The following is a 21,180-nucleotide window of genomic DNA, read 5'->3' as shown; positions in this document are numbered from 1 at the left end:
TCTGCACATCTCTTGACGTCACGCTCACGAAGAAGGATTCCCCCGACTTCCTCGCCTGGAGATTCAAAATTCAAATAACTTTGTTATGCAACACCAGAGTGGGGCAGAGTCGGAGAAACCTTAGAAGAACCTTAGAAGGAGTAACCCAACTATCGTTTTTTGCAAAGTAATGTTTTACATTTCACTCGGCCTTTAAGGCTCTGTTTACCAGACTACGTTTAAAGTAGCCAATAGACACTGACTTCCCATAGTGTCAGAAAGCCAGCAGGGGGCAGCGTTGGAGTGAGAGAAAGACTTCCGGTAGTGTCAGAAAGCCAGCAGGGGGCAGTGTTACAATGTGATAAAATTCAGCCTCACTGAGGGTACATCCACACAACGAAAAAAAAAACTTTATTTTCCCTCCAACCTTCTCCAAGTAAATTCCGTCTACACCTCACTATGAACACGGCTCAACACGAGGGTTCAGGTCATGTAGTACACATGCCAGGCCTTTAGGGGCGCTGTGACTTACTAAACACACAAAAAACGTAGAAGACAGAGCACATAGAAATTTTGAAGTACAAACACACTCATTAACCTCTTTATAAATCTAGTTCTATAGGTCTATGGCAGCACTCTTCCTGCTGTTAGTGTCATGTAGCTTTATGCAGCTACACCAGAGCTTGTAGTCCCTGATTGTTGTGGTTGTTTGATGACATCATGTACTGCGGTGGGGGGAGAGGGGGGTGATTACATGATCTTTTTTCCCACAGTTGATCGTCTTTGCTGACTTTGCCTTCCACACCCTGAGTGGTTGGGCAGCACGAGCTGCGAATTTCCCCACTCTGGGACCCATGTTCAAAAAAAACCTTTTCACACTTTTGAAACCGCCTCATGTGGATGATAGGTCAACAACAGCTGGTTTAGGTTAACTTGTTTCATGGTGTGGACGGCCCCTAAGTCTTTACAGCCATCTGGCTATTGACCCTCTGTTCTTTCGTCCAACATGAGCCATAAGCTCAGGTTAAAGGTGTGAAGTACAATTCAGATTCAACTTCTCATTTGTTGTCACAGTACAGCTATTTAACACAAACAATAATAAAGGAATAACCTGGTACTTTACAAAAAAACACATTTATTGCCTTTATGATACTCAAAGGGCCAATCCCAATTCTATTCTTACCCCTGCGCCTACCCCTTAGCCCTCTGCCTCCAAAATGAGGGCAAAGGCAGTTTCAACCCTTAGATTTGGGACACCCCTCTCCCTCTGCTCAGCCCCGCCCCTCTCGCTCCGTCTCACAGTTTTGACGTCATAATACGGCGCCTTTATATCAGCAGAGCTGAACCACGGATGTTTGTTGATTTTCCAGCAGGAGCATCGTCCTGCCTTCCCAAATTCAACGTGTTGCAGTAGCTTGGCTGCTTTGTGTCGTTTTCCGCCTTTCCCCCATCAAGGTGAAGAAATAGACGCAGACATGGATTACTTCAGTTTTTGCGCTGTATTTGGACTTCAGAAATATTCACCATGCGAAAGCGGAGGAGCTTCCTTGTTTGCTCGGGGGTCCCTGTTTTCAAAACGCCCATATTAGAAGACTTTGGAACTATACAGTGTAATAATAAAATGTTATAAATACGGTCTCTAAGAAACAAATACACACGGAAGCTCCATATGGCAGCGCTACTGCCATTCTTACTAGTATAAAACACAACAGGTTCATAGAAATTTAGAAGCGTATATATGTCAAATGCGAGTGCTTCGGCGCCATGTCCTCATACCCCTCTGTTTAAAGTGTGCATCTGTAAACGCTTCGTTTCGAGGGGTGAATAGCCCTTCCCCTTCCCCCTCCGCCTCTTCACAATATTGAAATGGGACACCCCTCAGACTCTCGTGAACACGCATTTCAAAGGGGTAGGGGTAAGATGAAGGGCTAAGGGGGAGAACTGTGACGCAGCCAAAGGAGCTAAAATACATATGACACTATGGTCTGTTAAAGTTAGAGTCTCGAGTTATAGAGGTCTATGTTAGGGTCAGGGTCTAGAGGTATAGAGGTCTATGTTAGGGTCAGGGTCTAGAGGTACAGAGGTCTATGTTAGGGTCAGGGTCTAGAGGTATAGAGGTCTATGTTAGGCTTTTCCACACTGTGTTTGGAGCTTGAACTGTTTTGTTGACTATGTCAGTTTGAAGACCATTGTGAGTCTCACTTCTTCAGTAAGGAGAGTAGCTGGCCGATTTCATTACTATTAGAATGAATTACAGTGGGAATCACATACATTTTCTTGTTCAAGTTGTTTATTTCATCATTTTTCTGTGAACTGTGTTTCATAAGTACAGAATTGTTTAAATACAGCTCTCAGTTCTCATCAGTTTGGGATTCCTGCCTGAGAGAATCGGAAACGATTCAACTCTTCCATGCACTGAGTCTGACGGGGTGGAGTTACACTGTGTCTGATGGGGAGGAGTTACACTGAGTCTAACATACAGAAATTTCTGATCTATGACATGAGCCACATCTGTGCTTTAATGTCTGCTGCAATGACTCCACAAGAGATTCTCTGCTGCTGGCTGCAAAATGTGGAATGGATTTCCTGAACGGAGGCAGGTCTCTATAGCCCCGGTCCCACCACACACAAGTGCCGGGACGGAGCGGAGCGGTACGGAGCAGTACGGAATAGAGACCCCGACCGAAATTTTGGGTCACGTCCCAACTGCAGAGAGGAGCGTGAAAAGTGGGCGGGGCTTATGAGCTCCGCAGAAATGTGACATTATAACAGAAAAGAAAGTCGTCAGATGTAGATCTTATGAATCCTCTGTTGTTGTTTAAACTCTCCACTTTGCACTGTTATTTTTTGCAGCAGAAAAAAAAAAGTTACTTTTTGCAGCAGTCATTTTTGCAGCGGAGAGCTGCAGCGCAACTTCCGTGTTTGTTGTGAGAGAGCGAGTCGCTCGGCCACTTGCCGGCGACTTGGGGCGACGTGCCCCGCACTCGAGCGCTCGGGTGCGGGGCAAGTGACCGGAGCGTTCCCCCCGGTTGGTTGAGGCACAGACACGGGAGTCTGAGCTTTCTGCTCAAACGCAGGAGGTTCTCCACTCCGGTGCTGATCGCGGTCCGGCAGCTCAGCGCCGGAACACGGAGGCGCCGAGCTCCGAGCTCCTTTTCATCGCTTCCGCGGTCCGTCCCCGCGATATAGCGCCACTGACCGCGATATAGCGCCACTGACCGCGATATAGCGCCACTGACCGTGATATAGCGCCACTGACCGCGATATAGCGCCACTGACCGCGGCTGAACAGAACGCTGACCGCCTCTGGAAAGCGGAGCTGCCGGAGCGCGGTCGGCGCCGGAGACGAAAGCTCCAGACTCCGGTGTCCCGGATGCGCATCCACACCACGGCGAGCGCTATGCTTCTAACAGGAAGCTCCAACGTGATGCAAAGTCCATCCCCCCGGTCTCCCCCTGCCTCAAGTCGCTCTTTCACCACAAACACTAAAGTTGAGCAGCAAAGAAAAGAAAAGGAAAATAAAAACAACCAGAGCACAGCTGACCACACTGACAGCAGAGGATTCATCCAGCCAGCACATTAACATATTGAGGGCGTGTAGTAAATCACTGACCAATCAGCAGACAGCAGCTCAAACTCAAACCCGTTCCATGGTCCTGGTACCCCAACGGAAGGGGAGCAGAAAAGCGGTCGCCTTTGGAGCGGTCTGGAGCGGTTTAGACTGCATTCCTGTGGTGACACGCGAACCGGAGCGGTTTAGACCGGTCTAGGCCGGTACTTTTTGTGTGGTGGAAATGGGGCTCATGAGACATGGAGTAATGAGTCCGGAAATTCGTTCCACCGTTTGCAGCCAGCAAGCAGGCATAGCAACACTGTGGCGATCACGACATCATGACAATATGTCGCTGTTTGAACGTATTTTACGCTCAAAACTCCGCAACGCAACAACAACGTGGATGTTTGCAAAGGCGTACAGCGAGGCGCCGCTCTGAAGCCAGACGTCACCGTTTTAAAACACCAGCTCACCGAGGAGAGCAGCATTTACGGCGGCATCAAAACCATGAACAGCAGCTACCCTAACCCTGTCAACAGGTGACTCATACCTTGGTGAAGCAGTGTCCAACTCCACGCTAAACTCCCTGAAGATAGTCCCAGTCATTTGTGCTGCGTTGCTAAAGAATTTCTGCACGGATTAAAAAGTGTTTATGAGGTTTTAAAGATAGAACTAGTTTATTATGAGATGATGACGTCACGCAGGCCCCAACATTGTCCACATGGAACAAAGATAATGTGTACTGCTTCCTTTTCTGTCCTTATACTAACCTCAAGTTGTCTTTTGAGAGAAAACATGCAAACATTCCTACATTTATTACTTTACTGTAGAGAGGGGTTTATTACAGCCTCAATCAACAATAGTGATAATAATATTTAATCCAATAGCTCTGGTATCTGAATTATATCGGTTGGATCGGTGCATCCCTATTCTCTGCCTCCACTCTGACTCCGCTCTGCTTCCTCTCTGCCTCTGCTTTCACTCTGCTCTTCCTTTGCTCTGTCCGCTTTGCCCTGCCCAACTGCCTCCGCTATGTCTTTCTGGCTTCGCGCTGCCCCTGCCTCTGCCCTGCCTCTGCCCTGCCTCTGCCCTGCCTCTGCCTTGCCTCTGCCCTGCCTATGCCCTGCCTCTGCCTTGCCTCTGCCCTGCCTCTGCCCTGCCTCTGCCTTGCCTCTGCCTCCACTCTGTCCCTCTGGCTCCATTCTGCCTTCGCTCTGTCCCTCTGCCTCTGCTCTGTCCCTCTGTCTCTGCTCTGCCTTCGCTCTGTCCTGCCCACACAGATGTGGAGTGATGGAGAGTCGGGGGCAGCAGATGAAGGGAGTGGTGGGGTCATACATGAAGTCATGTTAAAATGATGACAATGGGAGTGAAAGAGGAGCAGAGCAGTAGAAGTGACGTGGGAGTGAGGAGGCGGGCTCAGTGCTCCCCTGATGGCCTCTTCCTCCATTCCCATTGGTCAGAGGGAGCCCCACTCTTCTGCAGAGGACATACATAAGTGACCCCACTCTTCTACAGAGGACATGCATAGGTGACCCCACTCTTCTTCAGAGGACATGCATAGGTGACCCCACTCTTCTTCAGAGGACATGCATAGGTGACCCCACTCTTCTTCAGAGGACATACATAAGTGACCCCACTCTTCTTCAGAGGACATACATAAGTGACCCCACTCTTCTTCAGAGGACATGCATAGGTGACCCCACTCTTCTTCAGAGGACATACATAGGTGACCCCACTCTTCTGCAGAGGACATGCATAGGTGACCCCACTCTTCTGCAGAGGACATGCATAGGTGACCCCACTCTTCTGCAGAGGACATGCATAGGTGACCCCACTCTTCTGCAGAGGACATGCATAGGTGACCCCACTCTTCTGCAGAGGACATACATAGGTGACCCCACTCTTCTTCAGAGGACATACATAGGTGACCCCACTCTTCTGCAGAGGACATACATAGGTGACCCCACTCTTCTGCAGAGGACATACATAGGTGACCCCACTCTTCTGCAGAGGACATACATAGGTGACCCCACTATTCTGCAGAGGACATACATAGGTGACCCCACTCTTCTGCAGGCCTCAGAGCCGCCATGACAGCCGTCAGTGCCATCAACATTAAGGCCTGCCACTGTGGATTCATGTAGAGCGGAGAGCAGCGATGTGGAGCTCACCACCAAACAGTCCTCACTCTGTCTGTCTTCTCCTGCTTCTTTACTCTTTCAGGAAGACACATCAAACCACGTGTGTGTGTGTGTGTGTGTGTGTGTGTGTGTGTGTGTGTGTGTGTGTGTGTGTGTGTGTGTGTGTGTGTGTGTGTGTGTGTGTGTGTGTGTGTGTGTGTGTGTGTGTGTGTGTGTGTGTGTGTGTGTGTGTGTGTGTGTCTATATAAACATATTGTCATGTGCACTAAATGTTCTCTTACTTTCCACATGCTGGTCCTGATTCTCCACCATCCATCAGGAGTCACTCCAAGGTAAAGACACACACACACACACACACACACACACACACACACACACACACACACACACACACACACACACACAATATTCTTCAGGGGAAGTTTGCCACAATGTAGCAGATTATTTAATTTGAGGGTGTGAAGCAACATCCATTGTGGCTGAAACCAGCCTGCTCCTCAAAAGCTCTGAATGTGTGTAGTAATCAGTGTCTGTCAGTGTGTAGAAATGTTTGAGTGGCAGCTCAGAGTGATCAGGTGTAACGCCCCCCCCCCCCCCTCACCCCTGTCTATTCAGGTCTTTGCCTATGATTACTGCTTCTGGTCCATGGATGAAACGGACCAGGAAAACTTTGCAGGTCAGCTTCTGGTTGGGTTTGTTTATAAAATAAGTTCTATAGGACGTGTCGTTGATGTGTGTGTGTGTGTGTGTGTGTGTGTGTGTGTGTGTGTGTGTGTGTGTGTGTGTGTGTGTGTGTGTGTGTGTGTGTGTGTGTGTGTGTGTGTGTGTGTGTGTGTGTGTGTGTCCGCTGCAGGTCAGGAGGTGGTGTTTCAGTGCCTTGGAGAAAGTCTTCTCCACAATGCCTTCCTGGGCTACAACGCCTGTATCTTTGCCTACGGACAAACCGGTAATTCACACACGTACACAGGAGCAGCTGCTTCTCTATGGGATGTTGTGAATAAAGATTTTCTCTTAAGTTTTTGCAGCTAATCACCTTGAAGCTCCAAAATCAGAGTGTCAAAGACAAACTGTTATTTAAAATCTTTCTTCTGTCTTGTTGTTCGTCTATCACATCATTGGTCCTTTCAAAAACCACTTGAAATGAAATTATACGTCGCCCACTTTTCTACTCAGTGTATGTTAAAAAAGACTTCTGTTATTCATGTTGTCTTTCTGTAGACATGTTCTGATTTGCCTTCTTTTCATACTCAAGCATTCATAGTAAATTCAGAAGTCTCAGACATTTCTAACCTTGTGGTCTTTAAAAGCTGCTGAGTAGCCAGATATACATTAAAATCATGGAGCAGAATCTCTCATCCAGTCACATTTGAACCCTTTACACAACCTTAAAAGAACTATAAGAAGTATAAAATCATTTGGTTTGTTGGTGATGAATCTGATTGAGGGAATGAGGGGGCAGGGTGGGAGGGTACGGTACGGTACGGTACGGTATGGTACGATACGGCAAAGCGCACCCAGATCCAACTCTGGCAAGGTACCACTGCAGACAGTACCATGAAATGTAGGCAGGTTGTGAACAACGTGGGTTCTGTGTGGGGCGAAGAACACTGAAGAGGTTGGTGTAGTATTGTATATGAACCTGGCCTATGGACTACACCCCCCCCCCCCCCTTCAGAATATGGACCCCCCCCCCCCCCCCCCCCCCATAAAATATGAATGTCCTCCCTATAGCATATAGAACACCACCTCATAGAACATGGACCCCCCCCCCCATAGGATATGAACCCCTACAAAAATATTTGATTATGATAAAGGTTGTTGACTAGGAATTGGAACACACACGCACTCACGCACGCACACGCACTCACGCACGCACACACACACACACACACACGCGCGCACACACACACAAAATCCAATCCCCTATTCAAACAAAAAATTATAAACATTTGATTATATTTTTATTTTCTTCAACTCAGGTTCACATTCCAGAGATCATCGTTATGGGTGTCTTGTTTTTTTTCTGTTTTGCATTTGAAATGTTCTTGACTAGGAAATTGATCATTATTATTGATCATTATATTATCATTATTAAGAAAAAACACTGCGAGTCGTAGTTCAGGGTTTCCATGTTGAAGAAATGTGTGAAACAACTGTGATGTTACAATACAAGCAGTTGGATGTTATTTTGATATGTTTGTTAAAGTTTATATATTGAGATTTAAATATGTTAGAATGAAAACTTTAGAGATTTTATTATATACAAATAAAAATGTATTGCCACATAAACACATAAACGTACCGAATGTTGGTCCCATTGAGTACCGATACCGATTCCCAGGTGCCGGTACCTGTCGGTTCTAATGTGAAAGGTTCCATCCCAAGAAATGTGGACAACGTGCTGATTGATCTGGTGTGTGTGTGTGTGTGTGTGTGTGTGTGTGCAGGCTCGGGGAAGTCGTACACCATGATGGGTTCAGGAGACCAGCCCGGGCTGATTCCTCGCCTGTGCAGCGCTCTGTTTGAACGGACGCAGAAGGAGCAAGGAGAGGAGGAGAGCTTCACCGTGGAGGTGTCCTTCATGGAGATCTACAACGAGAAGGTCCGGGACCTGCTGGACCCCAAAGGGTATGACCTCCCTGCACCTGCAGCTCTTCACACTCCAGCAAGCCGTTTGCCCTCATGAGTCCTCAGGACCTCAGAGAAGCAGCAGGAAGTCATCACGTCATCTCAAAGTCTGCTGAGCCTCCACTCTACTGAATTTGATTGGATTGTTTTACTTTTTCTTCAATGAAAATTACCTCAAACTGTCCAGGTGTACTTTGTTGAATTAAGTATCACATTAGTTTTATTAGCAGGGATTTCAAAAGTTGGTGATATTTTTCCCATCATTTAAAGATTCTGAGCTGCTAAAATCCGCTTGTTGCAAACATAAAGCAACAGACTTCTCACAGTTAAAAATGCTCATTTAGTCCAAATCAAAGCTACATTTTTCATCCAGTCATTCAGCTCACAATCTGCGCTTTGTTTGAGAGCCAGGATTTACATTTTCACCCTGGAGATTTCTATGAAAATAAGCTAATAACAATGCAGATGCAGTACAGTGATGTGTGATAGCCTGCAAGTACAAAAGAAGAAATCCTTCTACGCTGTCAAACGTGGTTTCTTCTCGTTAAAACGGTTGAAAAATATAACCTGGTAACATTTTTGTGTACAATTAATTAAATGACTTAATTAATTGTACTTAATTAAGTACAATTAAAAGTCATTGTGGCGGATGATGCCTGGACGTGCACTTTATGAGTTTTGTGGAGAGTTGGAGGTTTTTTTTTTGGGATTGTTAACTTTCGCAAAATTTCCTGAAATGTTCCGTAAATTTTAAGCTGGGGAATTTTGGAAATGTTCAAAATTAAATAAGTATCTATAAATGAATGAAATTGTCACTGAGCTGACAATGCACTTGGCCACCTGAATAAGAACAGACGTACTTTTAATAATACGTTTGTAAAGTCACTAAATGAGACAATCAAGCACAGCTTGAGGCCTGCATGACAGATGGATCACATATTTTAACACAACAGACTAAATTTTAACTCATAATTCCTATTACCTACAAATAGATTGGTCGTAATTAATCTCAGGGGATCAGAGGAAGTAAACGTCCTGTACGCGCAGCAGCAGAGAACACGGGAAAAGCAATCATCTCAGCTTCGTAGTCCCTCTTCCACGACTCTCCTCAGCGAAACTAACTTATGAAGACTTCACTGACCACTGGAGGATGTTCGCCGGCTTAAAGCGGAGTTGGAGGCCAAACCGGCACTGCTGACAGCCTGCATGGACATCGCCCATGAACAATCACAAAAGATCCCGTCCCTGACGGTGGTCCTCCGGGACACGGTCCACTGGGCTGGCGTTACAGACCCGCGACCGCCGTCTAGCTCAACACCGAACCACCACCGATCGTGGACCGAGGTGGTGGTCCGCGGCGGGAAAAAATGTGCCAGGCGCTCCGTCTCGCCCCTCCAACTCAAACCGCTTTGGCCCGTTGTCTGGTGTGGTCTCGGCCCCGATCGCGGACGCTGGTGGGGGCTCTGACCCCGGAACTGACACAACCTCTCCCGCAGCGGACAGGATCACCAGGAACGCTGCGGCGAACAGGTCTCCCGGAATACCTGCTCCTCCGGCGGCCGGGGACGCCCCCTTGGCGACACACTCAATCATCCCGGCGTCGTCCTCATCGGCCCCCAGTGGAGCCGCCCGGGGTCCGGTTAAAACCTCGGACCCACGACTTCCATCGCAGACATCAGCACCCACGGCAGCGACTGCTGAAGGAAGCAGTGCTGAGCCTCTGGGTGGACCCCCTGACCCTGACCGTGGGAAAGACTCTGGCAGTGGCCCTGCAACTGCATCATCGCAGCGAGTGCCGTGCCTCCAGGTGGACCAGTGCGGCCCTCTGGTGGACCGGCAGCGCCCTCCGGTAGAGCGGGCCGGCGGATTTCTCCAGCAGAGCGTCGGCGCTCCCCGACGGTCCGGCGGAGCCCACCCTCTCTACCATTCTTCTCACCGACCACACTGATGGTGGGAATATCCGTTTTTTTTTAACTCAATCACTCTCTGTTTTCCTGGAGCCACAATTTTAACTATTTTAAATAAACTCCCAGAACTACTGGAAAACCTCCCACCCTCGGTGAAGCGCATCATCGTACATGTGGGGACCAACGACTCGGCCAGGGGTCACTCAGAAGTGACCAAAAATGGTTTTAATGAACTGTTCTCTTTTTTAACAAAACTGTGGTCTGTCCTTTTTTATCAGCAGCCTAATTCCCACTCTCGGCCATGGAGATGTCCGTTTCAGCAGACTTGTATACCTCCACTACTGGCTCCAGGCAGCGTGTCGCTCACGGGACTTTGTGTTTATCCATCATTTGAAGCTATTTTAGAAGCGGCCCTCCTGTACCGAGCCGACGGTTCCCCCTCAGCTACCAGGGCTGCATGGCGCTCTCCGTGAACTTTCACTACCGGAGACACGACTGACTCGAGCCTCCTGGTACACGCCTCCACCTGTCTTCCTCACTCACCACACCACAACACGGATCTGCTGGCAAGAGCGCCCCCTACTGCTCTCTCCATCACCCCTCCACCTCTCACAACAACATCCACAACCCCGCCTCTGCAGTTCCTGTCGTCTCCACAATCCTTCACAACATCCCCACACACAACATCAACCTCCTCCACCTCCTCCACCTGCCCTCAGCTCCACCCGTCACCAAACACAAACATACACAAATCATCAACATGGCTCTTCATAACGTTCGAGCTCTTGCCAGCAAAACTTTTATTATAAATGATCTTATTTTCGATAATAACCTCGACTGCCTATGTTTAACAGAAACCTGGCTCGGCACTGATGCTCCAGCTGTTCTCACAGAGGCTCCCCACTAAATTTTTACTTTCAATTTTCAGTTAAGGGGGAAGAAAAGGTGCCTCCATTACCTGCAACACACTTTTTAAAAAAAAGACATCTTTTTGGGCAGTTGGGCCACCTTTAACACCACACCTTTGTTTTTAACAGCCCTCAGATTTTATGCGTTATAATTTACAGGCCTCCCAAATATGCATCTTCTTTTATCAGTGAATTTTCAGACTTGTTAACAATCATCCATGCAAAATATAATAAGATTTTAATAACTGGTGATTTCAACTTACACATCGATAACGAGTCAGACCGTGCTGTCATTTATTTTATGACTCTTTTAAACAGCATGGATTTTAAACAGCACGTCACACAGAGGACACACCTTTGACCTGGTCATCTCCTATGGTCTGACCACCACCGTGTCTTTTTTAACATTACTAGTTTAGTCAACGTGAGGCCCAGTGAGAACGGTGAGGAAACGTTATCTTACTTCTGAAGTGGCTGCAAATGTTATGCAAATGTTAAACCGCACTCCTGCTGACATTTTACCTGCATCTTGCGATTTTATTTGAAATAATTTTAGCAGTAAACTTACAACAACCCTAAACTCTGTGGCGCCACTAAAAACAAAAATCATTAAAAACAAATCTCTACCTCCATGGAGAAATGAGGAAACTAAAAAATTCAAGAGGCAATGCAGGAGTGCAGAAAGAAAATGGAGGAAAACTAAATTAACGGTTCGTTATCAAATCTTCTGTCAACAACTCAGAATCTACAACAATAAAGCCAAACAATCAAGAACATCTCATTTTTCAAAACTCATTTCAGACAATAAAAACAACCCAAGATTCCTCTTTTCCACCATTGACCTTTTAATTAATACAGATTTTAATAAGTCCTCCAGGATTTTAACAGACGTTTTATGTGAGGACTTTGCAGAAACTTCAGAAGTCAAATTGATGCTATAAGAACTGGTCTTTTATCTCAACAAGCTACTTGAAGGCTTCTGAAGTTTTGATTTTACCTGAGGAGACACTGGACAGTTTTGTCCTTGTTGATACCGAGACACTTGGTCCAGTTTTCTCCCAAGTCAACCCACAACCTGCCTTTTAGACCCGATTCCCACACCGTTTTTTTAAAACATTCTATGGTTCTTTGAGTTTGAGCTTCTTAACATCATGAATTACTCTCTTCAGACGGGTGTTTTCCCTGCTGCCTTTAAAATGGCGGTGGTGAAGCCCCTTCTGAAGAAAAGTCATTTAGACCAAAACATTCTTGAAAACGACCGACCAGCATCTAACTTACCTTTTTAAGCAAAGTTTTAGAAAAACTGGTTTTAATCCAACTAAATGACTTTTTAAATAGAATTGATATTTTAAAGAGAAATCAGTCTGTTTTTAGGATGAACCACAGTACTGAGACAGCCCCAGTGAAAATACAGTAGATCACCACATCTTGTTAAATAGACTTCAAACCCTGGTCGGCACTGTTCTTAACTGGTTCACCTCCTGTCTCTCAGATCGTCAATTTTATGTAAGTATGGATACTTTCTCCTCAAGAATCAAATCAAATCAAATCAACTTTATTTCCCTTTTATAATCACCCGGTGACATCCAAAGTGCTTTACAAGCTAAAACAATACATTAAGAATTAAATACAAGAATAAATACATAAAAACAATTAAAAAAAAAAAATAGAATCAAGTATGGAGTTCCCCAAGGTTCATTTTTAGGTCCAACACTTTTTAATCTTTATATGTTGGCGCTTGGGGACGTCATCAGGAGACATGGCATCAGCTTTAACAGCTATGCTGATGATACACAGCTGTACATTACTCCTGATGACACAGGGCCATTAGACGCCCTTTTTAACTGCATTTTAGATTTAAAGTCATGGATGGCAGAGAACCTCCTCCAGCTCAACAAGGACAAAACTGAGGTTTTAGTTATTGGTTAGGGTTATTGGTTACTGCCACAATTGTCCCCGTCCCCAAATGCTCCACAGTGACGGGCCTAAACGACTACCGGCCGGTCGCCCTAACCCCGGTAGTTATGAAGTGCTTCGAGAGGCTGGTCATGACTCAGATCAAGGACTCCATCGACGTCACTGTGGACCCCCACCAATACGCATATAGGAAAAACCGCTCCACTGATGACGCCATCTCATCGGTGGTCCACACAACCCTCACCCATCTGGAGAGCAAAAACTCCTACGTCCGTCTGCTCTTCCTGGACTTCTCCTCAGCCTTCAACACCATCATCCCGCAGACCCTGGTGCAGAAGCTCCACTCCCTTGGACTGAGCCCCACACTGGGGAACTGGATCCTGGACTTCCTGACCAACAGACCACAAACTGTCAGGATCAACGACACCGTCTCCTCCCCCATCATCCTCAGCACCGGCTCACCTCAGGGCGGTGTGCTGAGCCCCCTCCTGTTCACTCTGCTGACATATGACTGCACGGCAATACACCCCAGCTGTCATATAGTGAAGTTTGCGGACGACACAGCAGTAGTGGGACGCATCACAAACAACGATGAGTCCAAATACAGAGAGGAGGTGGAACACCTGATGCAGTGGTGCAGTGGAAACAACCTCTGCATCAACGGGGAAAAGACCAAGGAGATGGTGGTGGACTTCAGGAGGGTCAGGTGCCCCCCCGCTCCCCTGCACATCGGAGGAGCAGCTGTGGAAGTGGTTTCCAGCTACAAGTACCTGGGGGTTCACTTGTCCAAGGACCTCACCTGGAGCGCCAACACTTCCCGTCTGGTCAAGAAGGCCCACCAACGTCTCTACTTCCTCAGGAAGCTGCGGAAAGCAGGTCTGGGAGGCTCCGTCCTGAGGAGCTTCTACCACTGTGCGGTGGAGAGCGTCCTCTGCAGCTGCATCACTGTGTGGCATGGCGGATGCACCGCCGCTGAGAGGAAGGCTCTGCAGAGGGTGGTAAAGGCCGCTCAGAGGACTCCCCACCACCTCAGACCTCTACACAGCACGATGCAGGGGGAGGGCTCTCCGCATCATGAAGGACTCCACCCACCCAGCACATGGACTGTTTCAGCCCCTCCCCTCAGGAAAGCGGCTGAGGAGCATTCGGAGCAAAACCACCAGGCTCAGGAACAGCTTCTTCCTTGAAGCTGTGAGACTAGTGAACTCCAGCCATGTTCCGTAGACTCCCTCATCTTCCTGCACTACAAACACTTCACACTTTACATTCACCACCACTTCCTCACTTTATCCCTTGTACATATGTTTACGCTCCTGTATATATTTTTACGCTCCTGTTATATATTTTTTTTATTACTTTGGCTTACCGGGACCTGAGTCCAAATTTCGTATCATTTTATGATATGACAATAAAGAATCCTTGAATCCTTGAATCCTTGGTCCTGAAGGACAGAGAGAGAAGCTTTTACCATCACTGCAGGACTGGACAACCTCGCAGTGTGTTAAAAACCTGGGCCTTCTTTTTGACTCTGAGCTGGATTTTAGTTCCCATATTAAGAACATAACAAAAGTAGGATTTTACCACCTGAAGAATTTTTCCAGGGTCCACCCATTTCTCTCGCTGGCCAGCATGGAGGTGCTGATGCATGCTTTTATCTCTAGTCTCTTAGACTATTGTAATGCCCTGCTTTCTGGTCTTCCCCAAAAAACTCTCAGCTCCCGTCCGCTACGAGACGGGACGTTACACCTGCTTTAGAATCACTGCATTGGCTCCCTGTGCGTTTCAGGATCGATTTTAAGATTTTATTATTAGTTTTTAAATGTCTTAATGGTCTTGGGCCTTCTTATCTTTCTGACCTGCTTTTATGATATGAGCCCCGGCGGCCCCTGAGGTCCTCTGGCACCGCCTGTTACGGGTTCCTAGTGTCAGGACCAGGGCGTTGTAGCCACAGCTGTCCTGTTTTATTCCCATAAATTCACATTAATTGACATTAATTCCCATGGAAACTTTCCGATTTTGAGAATTCCCAGAATTTTGCAGCCCAAGTTGTAAGAATTTAAGTTTAAAGACCTCACTGTACAAAACAAACCTCCAACATTTTCATCAATGCAAATCTTTCGTGAAGTTGTGTGACGATTGTTTGTGTTTAAAGACCCAAGCTGCAGCTGAACTGTGGAGTTGTTGGAGCTGCTGTGGTCACAGTAGGCAGTGAGGAGGCCAGGCCGTGTCCAGTAGTACATCAGCCCTGCCTCACATCTGACTCCGACTCACTGCCTGACCTTTAACCTCAGTGAGAGGAGAGCAGACCATCTGAGAGCCACATGTGCTGAGCTGTGGGTCAGTAATGATGCAGATGTGGGTCCTGCTGCAGCTCCTGGTTCTGTGTGTTTGTTCCAGGGGAAGACAGACGCTGAAGGTGAGAGAACACAAAGTCCTGGGTCCCTACGTGGACGGCCTGTCTCGACTGGCGGTGGCTAGCTACAAGGTGAACACTTCTCCACCTGCTTCCATTTTCACATCATTGTGACCTGCCAGTCGTCCTCCAGAGCTCCTGCTGTAAAGCACGGCGGAACCTTTCTGAGCTTCTTGTGACTGTTGTCCTCTCAGGACATCGAGTCTCTGATGTCGGAGGGGAATAAATCTCGAACGGTCGCTGCAACCAACATGAATGAGGAGAGCAGCCGATCGCACGCCGTCTTCAACATCATCCTCACACACACGTTGAAAGACCTGCAGTCTGGGGTGAGATGAGAGCGCACGCAACCACACCTACATGCACGTGCACACACAGCTGAGCGTCTCATTGAGTGTGGTGAACATGGCGAAGGAGGCAGAACTACTGTGAAGGCTGTAGGCCAAACTGGTGGAGGCCTGAACACATGCAGAAATCCACCATCAGTCAAATGTCACAGAGACAAAGACGACACGAGTCCACAGGACATTTCATCTTTCTTCTAACACAGTGCTTGGATTCTTGTGCAATGGAGAGAAAAATCAGGCTCCACATAAGTTCAGTTTCTCAGAGAGCGGAGAAGTCAATCTGCTCAAAATAGAAAACCAGCAACCAGGAAGATACCTCAACTGACTGAAACCTCAACTGACGGAACCCTCAACTGACTGAAACCTCAACTGACGGAACCCTCAACTGACGGAACCCTCAACTGACTGAAACCTCAACTGACTGAAACCTCAACTGACGGAACCCTCAACTGACTGAAACCTCAACTGACTGAAACCTCAACTGACCAAACCCTCAACTGAAGCTTCAACTGACTGAAACCTCAACTGACGGAACCCTCAACTGACGGAACCCTCAACTGACGGAACCCTCAACTGACTGAAACCTCAACTGACCAAACCCTCAACTGAAGCTTCAACTGACTGAACCCTCAACTGACTGAAACCTCAACTGACCGAACCCTCGACCGACTGAAACATCAACTGACTGAAACCTCAACTGACCGAACCCTCGACTGACTGAAACATCAACTGACTGAAACATGAACTAAATGAAACCTCAACTGACTGAACCCTCGACTGACTGAAACATCAACTGACTGAAACATGAACTAAATGAAACCTCAACTGACTGAACCCTCAACTGACTGAAACCTCGACTGAACCCTCAACTGACTGAACCCTCAACTGACTGAACCCTCAACTGACTGAAACCTCGACTGAACCCTCAACTGACTGAACCCTCAACTGACTGAACCCTCAACTGACTGAAACCTCAACTGACTGAAACCTCAACTGACTGAACCTTCAACTGACTGAAACCTCAACTGACTGAACCCTCAACTGACTGAAACCTCAACTGACTGAAACCTCAACTGACTGAACCTTCAACTGACTGAAACCTCAACTGACTGAACCCTCAACTGACTGAAACCTCAACTGACTGAACCCTCAACTGACTGAAACCTCAACTGACTGAAACCTCAACTGACTGAACCTTCAACTGACTGAAACCTCAACTGACTGAACCTTCAACTGACTGAAACCTCAACTGACTGAAACCTCAACTGACTGAAACCTCAACTGACTGAACCCTCAACTGACTGAACCTTCAACTGACTGAAACCTCAACTGACTGAAACCTCAACTGACTGAAACCTCAACTGACTGAAACCTCAACTGACTGAAACCTCAACTGACTGAACCTTCAACTGACTGAAACCTCAACTGACTGAACCTTCAACTGACTGAAACCTCAACTGACTGAAACCTCAACTGACTGAAACCTCAACTGACTGAAACATGAACTGACTGAAACCTCAACTGACTGAACCCTCAACTGACTGAACCCTCAACTGACTGAACCTTCAACTGACTGAAACCTCAACTGACTGAAACCTCAACTGACTGAAACCTCAACTGACTGAAACCTCAACTGACTGAAACCTCAACTGACTGAAACCTCAACTGACTGAAACCTCAACTGACTGAACCTTCAACTGACTGAAACCTCAACTGACTGAAACCTCAACTGACTGAAACCTCAACTGACTGAAACATGAACTGAATGAACCCCAATCTAAATGAAAACGAAACTAACTTTTCTTGAATTAACGTCAAGCTCCCATCATGTAATCGCCATGCTACCGTCACATTAACGTCATATCACCGCCCGGTTTCTGCCACGTTACCGCCACACCAGCATCACGCTACCGTCATGTTACCCTCAGATGACTGTCATGTTAACATCATGTTACCGACATGTTAACGTCATGTTACTGTTATGTTACAGTGACGTTACCATCATGTTACAGTAATATTATGCCATGTTAACGTCACATTACTGTCACATTACTGTCATGTTAATGTCATGTTACCATCATGTTACCGTCATGTTACTGTCATGTCAACATCATGTTAGTCATGTCACAATCATGTTACAGTCATGATACCGTCATGTTACCATCAAGTTACCATCATGTTACAGTCATGTTACCATCAGGTTACCATCATGTTACAGTCATGTTACAGTCATGTTACCATCATGTTACAGTCATGTTACCATCAGGTTACCGTCATGTTACAGTCATGTTACCGTCACGTTACTGTCATGTTACCATCATGTTACAGTTATGTTACCATCATGTTACCATCATGTTAGTCATGTTACCATCATGTTACAGTTATGTTACCATCATGTTACCATCATGTTACAGTCATGTTACAGGTATGTTACCATCATGTTACCATCATGTTACAGTCATGTTACCATCATGTTACAGTCATGTTACAATAATGTTTCCGTCATGTTACAGTCATGTTACAGGTATGTTACCATCATGTTGCATTCATGTTACAGTTATGTTACCATCATGTTACAGTCATGTTACAATCATGTTACAGTCATGTTACCATCATGTTACAGCCATGTTACAATCATGTTACCATCATGTTACAGTCATGTTACAGTCATGTTACAGATATGTTACCATCATGTTGCAGTCATGCTACAATCATGTTACAGTCATGTTACCATCATGTTACAGCCATGTTACAATCATGTTACCATCATGTTACAGTCATGTTACAGGTATGTTACCATCATGTTGCAGTCATGTTACAGGTGTGTTACCATCATGTTACAGTCATGTTACCATCATGTTACAGCCATGTTACCATCATCTTACAGTCATGTTACCATCATGTTACCATCATGTTACAGGTATGTTACCATCATGTTACAGCCATGTTACCATCACATTACTATCACGTAAACGTGACGTTACCGTCACATTACAGTCATTTAACCATCAACATTGCAGGCCCATGTGCTGCTCATGTGCAGAGTGATAGAAGGTGTCATTTCCCCCTTGGCAATGAGACGGAGCTGTTCAAAGAGACGCTCATTCCGGTTATTTCCTCACTCTAGACAGAAGAAGCGCTTTGTTTCTGAAGACAAGGACAGTTCGATATCAGTTCACAGACCAAAATCATCATTGAAGCTTGAAAAGCCACGAACAGGGCGGTGCAGTGTGATGATCCAGGACCCAGCTGACCGACCTCCACATCACTCAGCCTCTGAGGTGGAGGGTGGAGCAGGCTTTGGGAAAGCTTCATGAGCAGGAGGAAGGAGGTGTCAGCCTGTCTCACTGTGCAGCTCTTATTTCCAGACCAGGTTACACGCAACAAGGCCTTTTAATAATTCACAAGCGTGAGTGTGAGCTGGTCAGCAGATACAGGCTGCTGCGTTTCCATGTTTTTAAAAATAATGTGATGATATATAACATGATTAATATAATAAAGTCTAGTCATTATTATTGAAGGACATTATTCAAATATCACAAAATAAATTCTTATACATTTATTGAATCAGTATAGACAAAATAATTCTCTTTTTGTCTTCATCAACCCATGATGGGCCAACATGTGCTCAGTCCTGAACTTGCAGTGACATATTCATACTGACATCTACCGTCTATAAATCATGTCTTTATTTCTATTTTAAACCGTTGTATGTTTGAACTCATTTCAATTGCACATTCAGACTGTTCCATAGCTTTACACCACATAAGAAATGTTTCCTGGTAGCAGGTTGTCTTTTGCTTTGAATATTATTTGTGCTGTCTGTGATACTCCCCAATCAGATAACAATGATAATAACAATAACAGTAATAATTAATAAGACTTTTGATTTGTCAGCGCCTTTTGGGACACGCCACATTGAACATGTTAAAATAGATAAATAAAGCAATCAAAGATCATTTCAACAGGTCTGCTGAGTTGCATTGTCTGCAAATCTGCAGGGCATTTAAAAGAGTTGAATATTTGATGCAATTCATGAGAGCTTGAAATGAAGTGCTGATGGACAAAATGATTAAGAAATTGCAGTAATTTTTTAATCTTGAAAATGATGAATTTGTGTGATCCCCATATCCTCCTCCATTAATGGTCCGTGTTGCTTTCTTTTGCAGAGTATCTTATGATGTGTTATATTTCTGTAGTTGTTCACCTACGCCTCTGCACACTGTTAAATATGGTAAAACTAATGAAAAGTACAGTATGTGGGGTCATGTATTATTATTTTTCTTATTTATGAGCCTCGTTATTTTTTGTTGTGATTGTGAGGTTTTGTCGCTGAACAGATCTGAATGACCCACATGTCTCTCAAAATACTGAGTAGAGTCCATTCTGTTCACATAACACCAACAAATGGACTTTTTATGACTTTTTTTGATGAGGCGTAGCAGTGGCAATGAGCCATAATATCACTCCCGTGGTATTTACACATTTGGATGTTGTTGGTGGAGCTCCTGCAGCGCTTGTGGGTAAACGAGTTTGCTTTGGTAATTGGCCGACTGCAGGGGATGTGATCTCTATCTGAGCTGGATCTTTGCTTCAGGTCCGGTGCAGTGGTGAGGCTAGTGAATGCTTCTTGGGAGAAGCTGGAGATCCTCTACTCACCTGGAGGTGCTTCTCCTTTAGTCTCAGCACACTTACTCAGGACTTCCTGTTTGTGTCTGCAGACCAGTGGAGAGAAGGTGAGCCGGTTGAGTCTGGTGGACTTGGCTGGAAGTGAGCGAGCAGCCAAGACGGGAGCAGCTGGAGAGCGCCTGAAGGAAGGAAGCAACATCAACAAGTGAGCAGAAGCCGATACAAAGGCTCTTTTATTTCATCCTCCACACCACGGAGCATCTGAACTCCTCCAGGAGGAGCCTCCAGTCATGACAGTGGAGGCGTTTCCTTCACACACACCACAGCTCAGGGACTTCCTGTGTTCACTGAGACTCACATGACAGTTTCTCTCTGGTCACATCCTGGTACAAACATTGTTCTGGGCAAGTTTCGAACTGAACCGTGGACGGAGAAGTTCAGGGGATCTTGGTCCCCTGGACTTTAGACACTGACATCCTGATGAGAAGCTTTTAGCAACCTGTGCTGCCTCACTTGTTTTAATGAGATTTACATCACTTATTTAACTTATTACTGAATCTTCAACACTTAATTATCTTTTACTGCTGTCATAATGTGAACTAGTTTTAGAAGTGTCATGATTTATCGTTAATCGTTACACTGTGAGTTGCTGGACACTGTGACAATCTACTGTACTTCACAGTATCTTACTCTACTCTACTCTACTCTACTCGGACTAAAATCAGTTTACTAAAACACATCTAAGGCAACTCCTATTT

The 21,180-nt window shown here is 46.0% G+C and overlaps 1 protein-coding gene across 2 annotated transcripts in view; it reads left to right on the top strand.

Moving 5' to 3' along the window:
• Window positions 1–21,180, top strand: part of LOC308132966 (kinesin-like protein KIF13B) — a 76,724-nt gene that overhangs the window by 14,501 nt on the left and 41,043 nt on the right. For both annotated transcript variants that reach the window (XM_080500200.1, XM_080500199.1), the window contains exons 3-9: window positions 5,993–6,005; window positions 6,289–6,349; window positions 6,527–6,619; window positions 8,121–8,301; window positions 15,431–15,518; window positions 15,641–15,775; window positions 20,515–20,627. In XM_080500200.1, coding sequence (XP_080356326.1) covers window positions 5,993–6,005; window positions 6,289–6,349; window positions 6,527–6,619; window positions 8,121–8,301; window positions 15,431–15,518; window positions 15,641–15,775; window positions 20,515–20,627 — 684 coding nt within the window. The remainder of the gene's footprint in view (window positions 1–5,992; window positions 6,006–6,288; window positions 6,350–6,526; window positions 6,620–8,120; window positions 8,302–15,430; window positions 15,519–15,640; window positions 15,776–20,514; window positions 20,628–21,180) is intronic.

This window comes from Blennius ocellaris (genome assembly GCF_963422515.1).
Source record: "Blennius ocellaris genome assembly, chromosome: 1".
Classification (NCBI taxonomy): domain Eukaryota; kingdom Metazoa; phylum Chordata; class Actinopteri; order Blenniiformes; family Blenniidae; genus Blennius; species Blennius ocellaris.
This window is presented reverse-complemented; position numbering and strand designations above follow the sequence as displayed.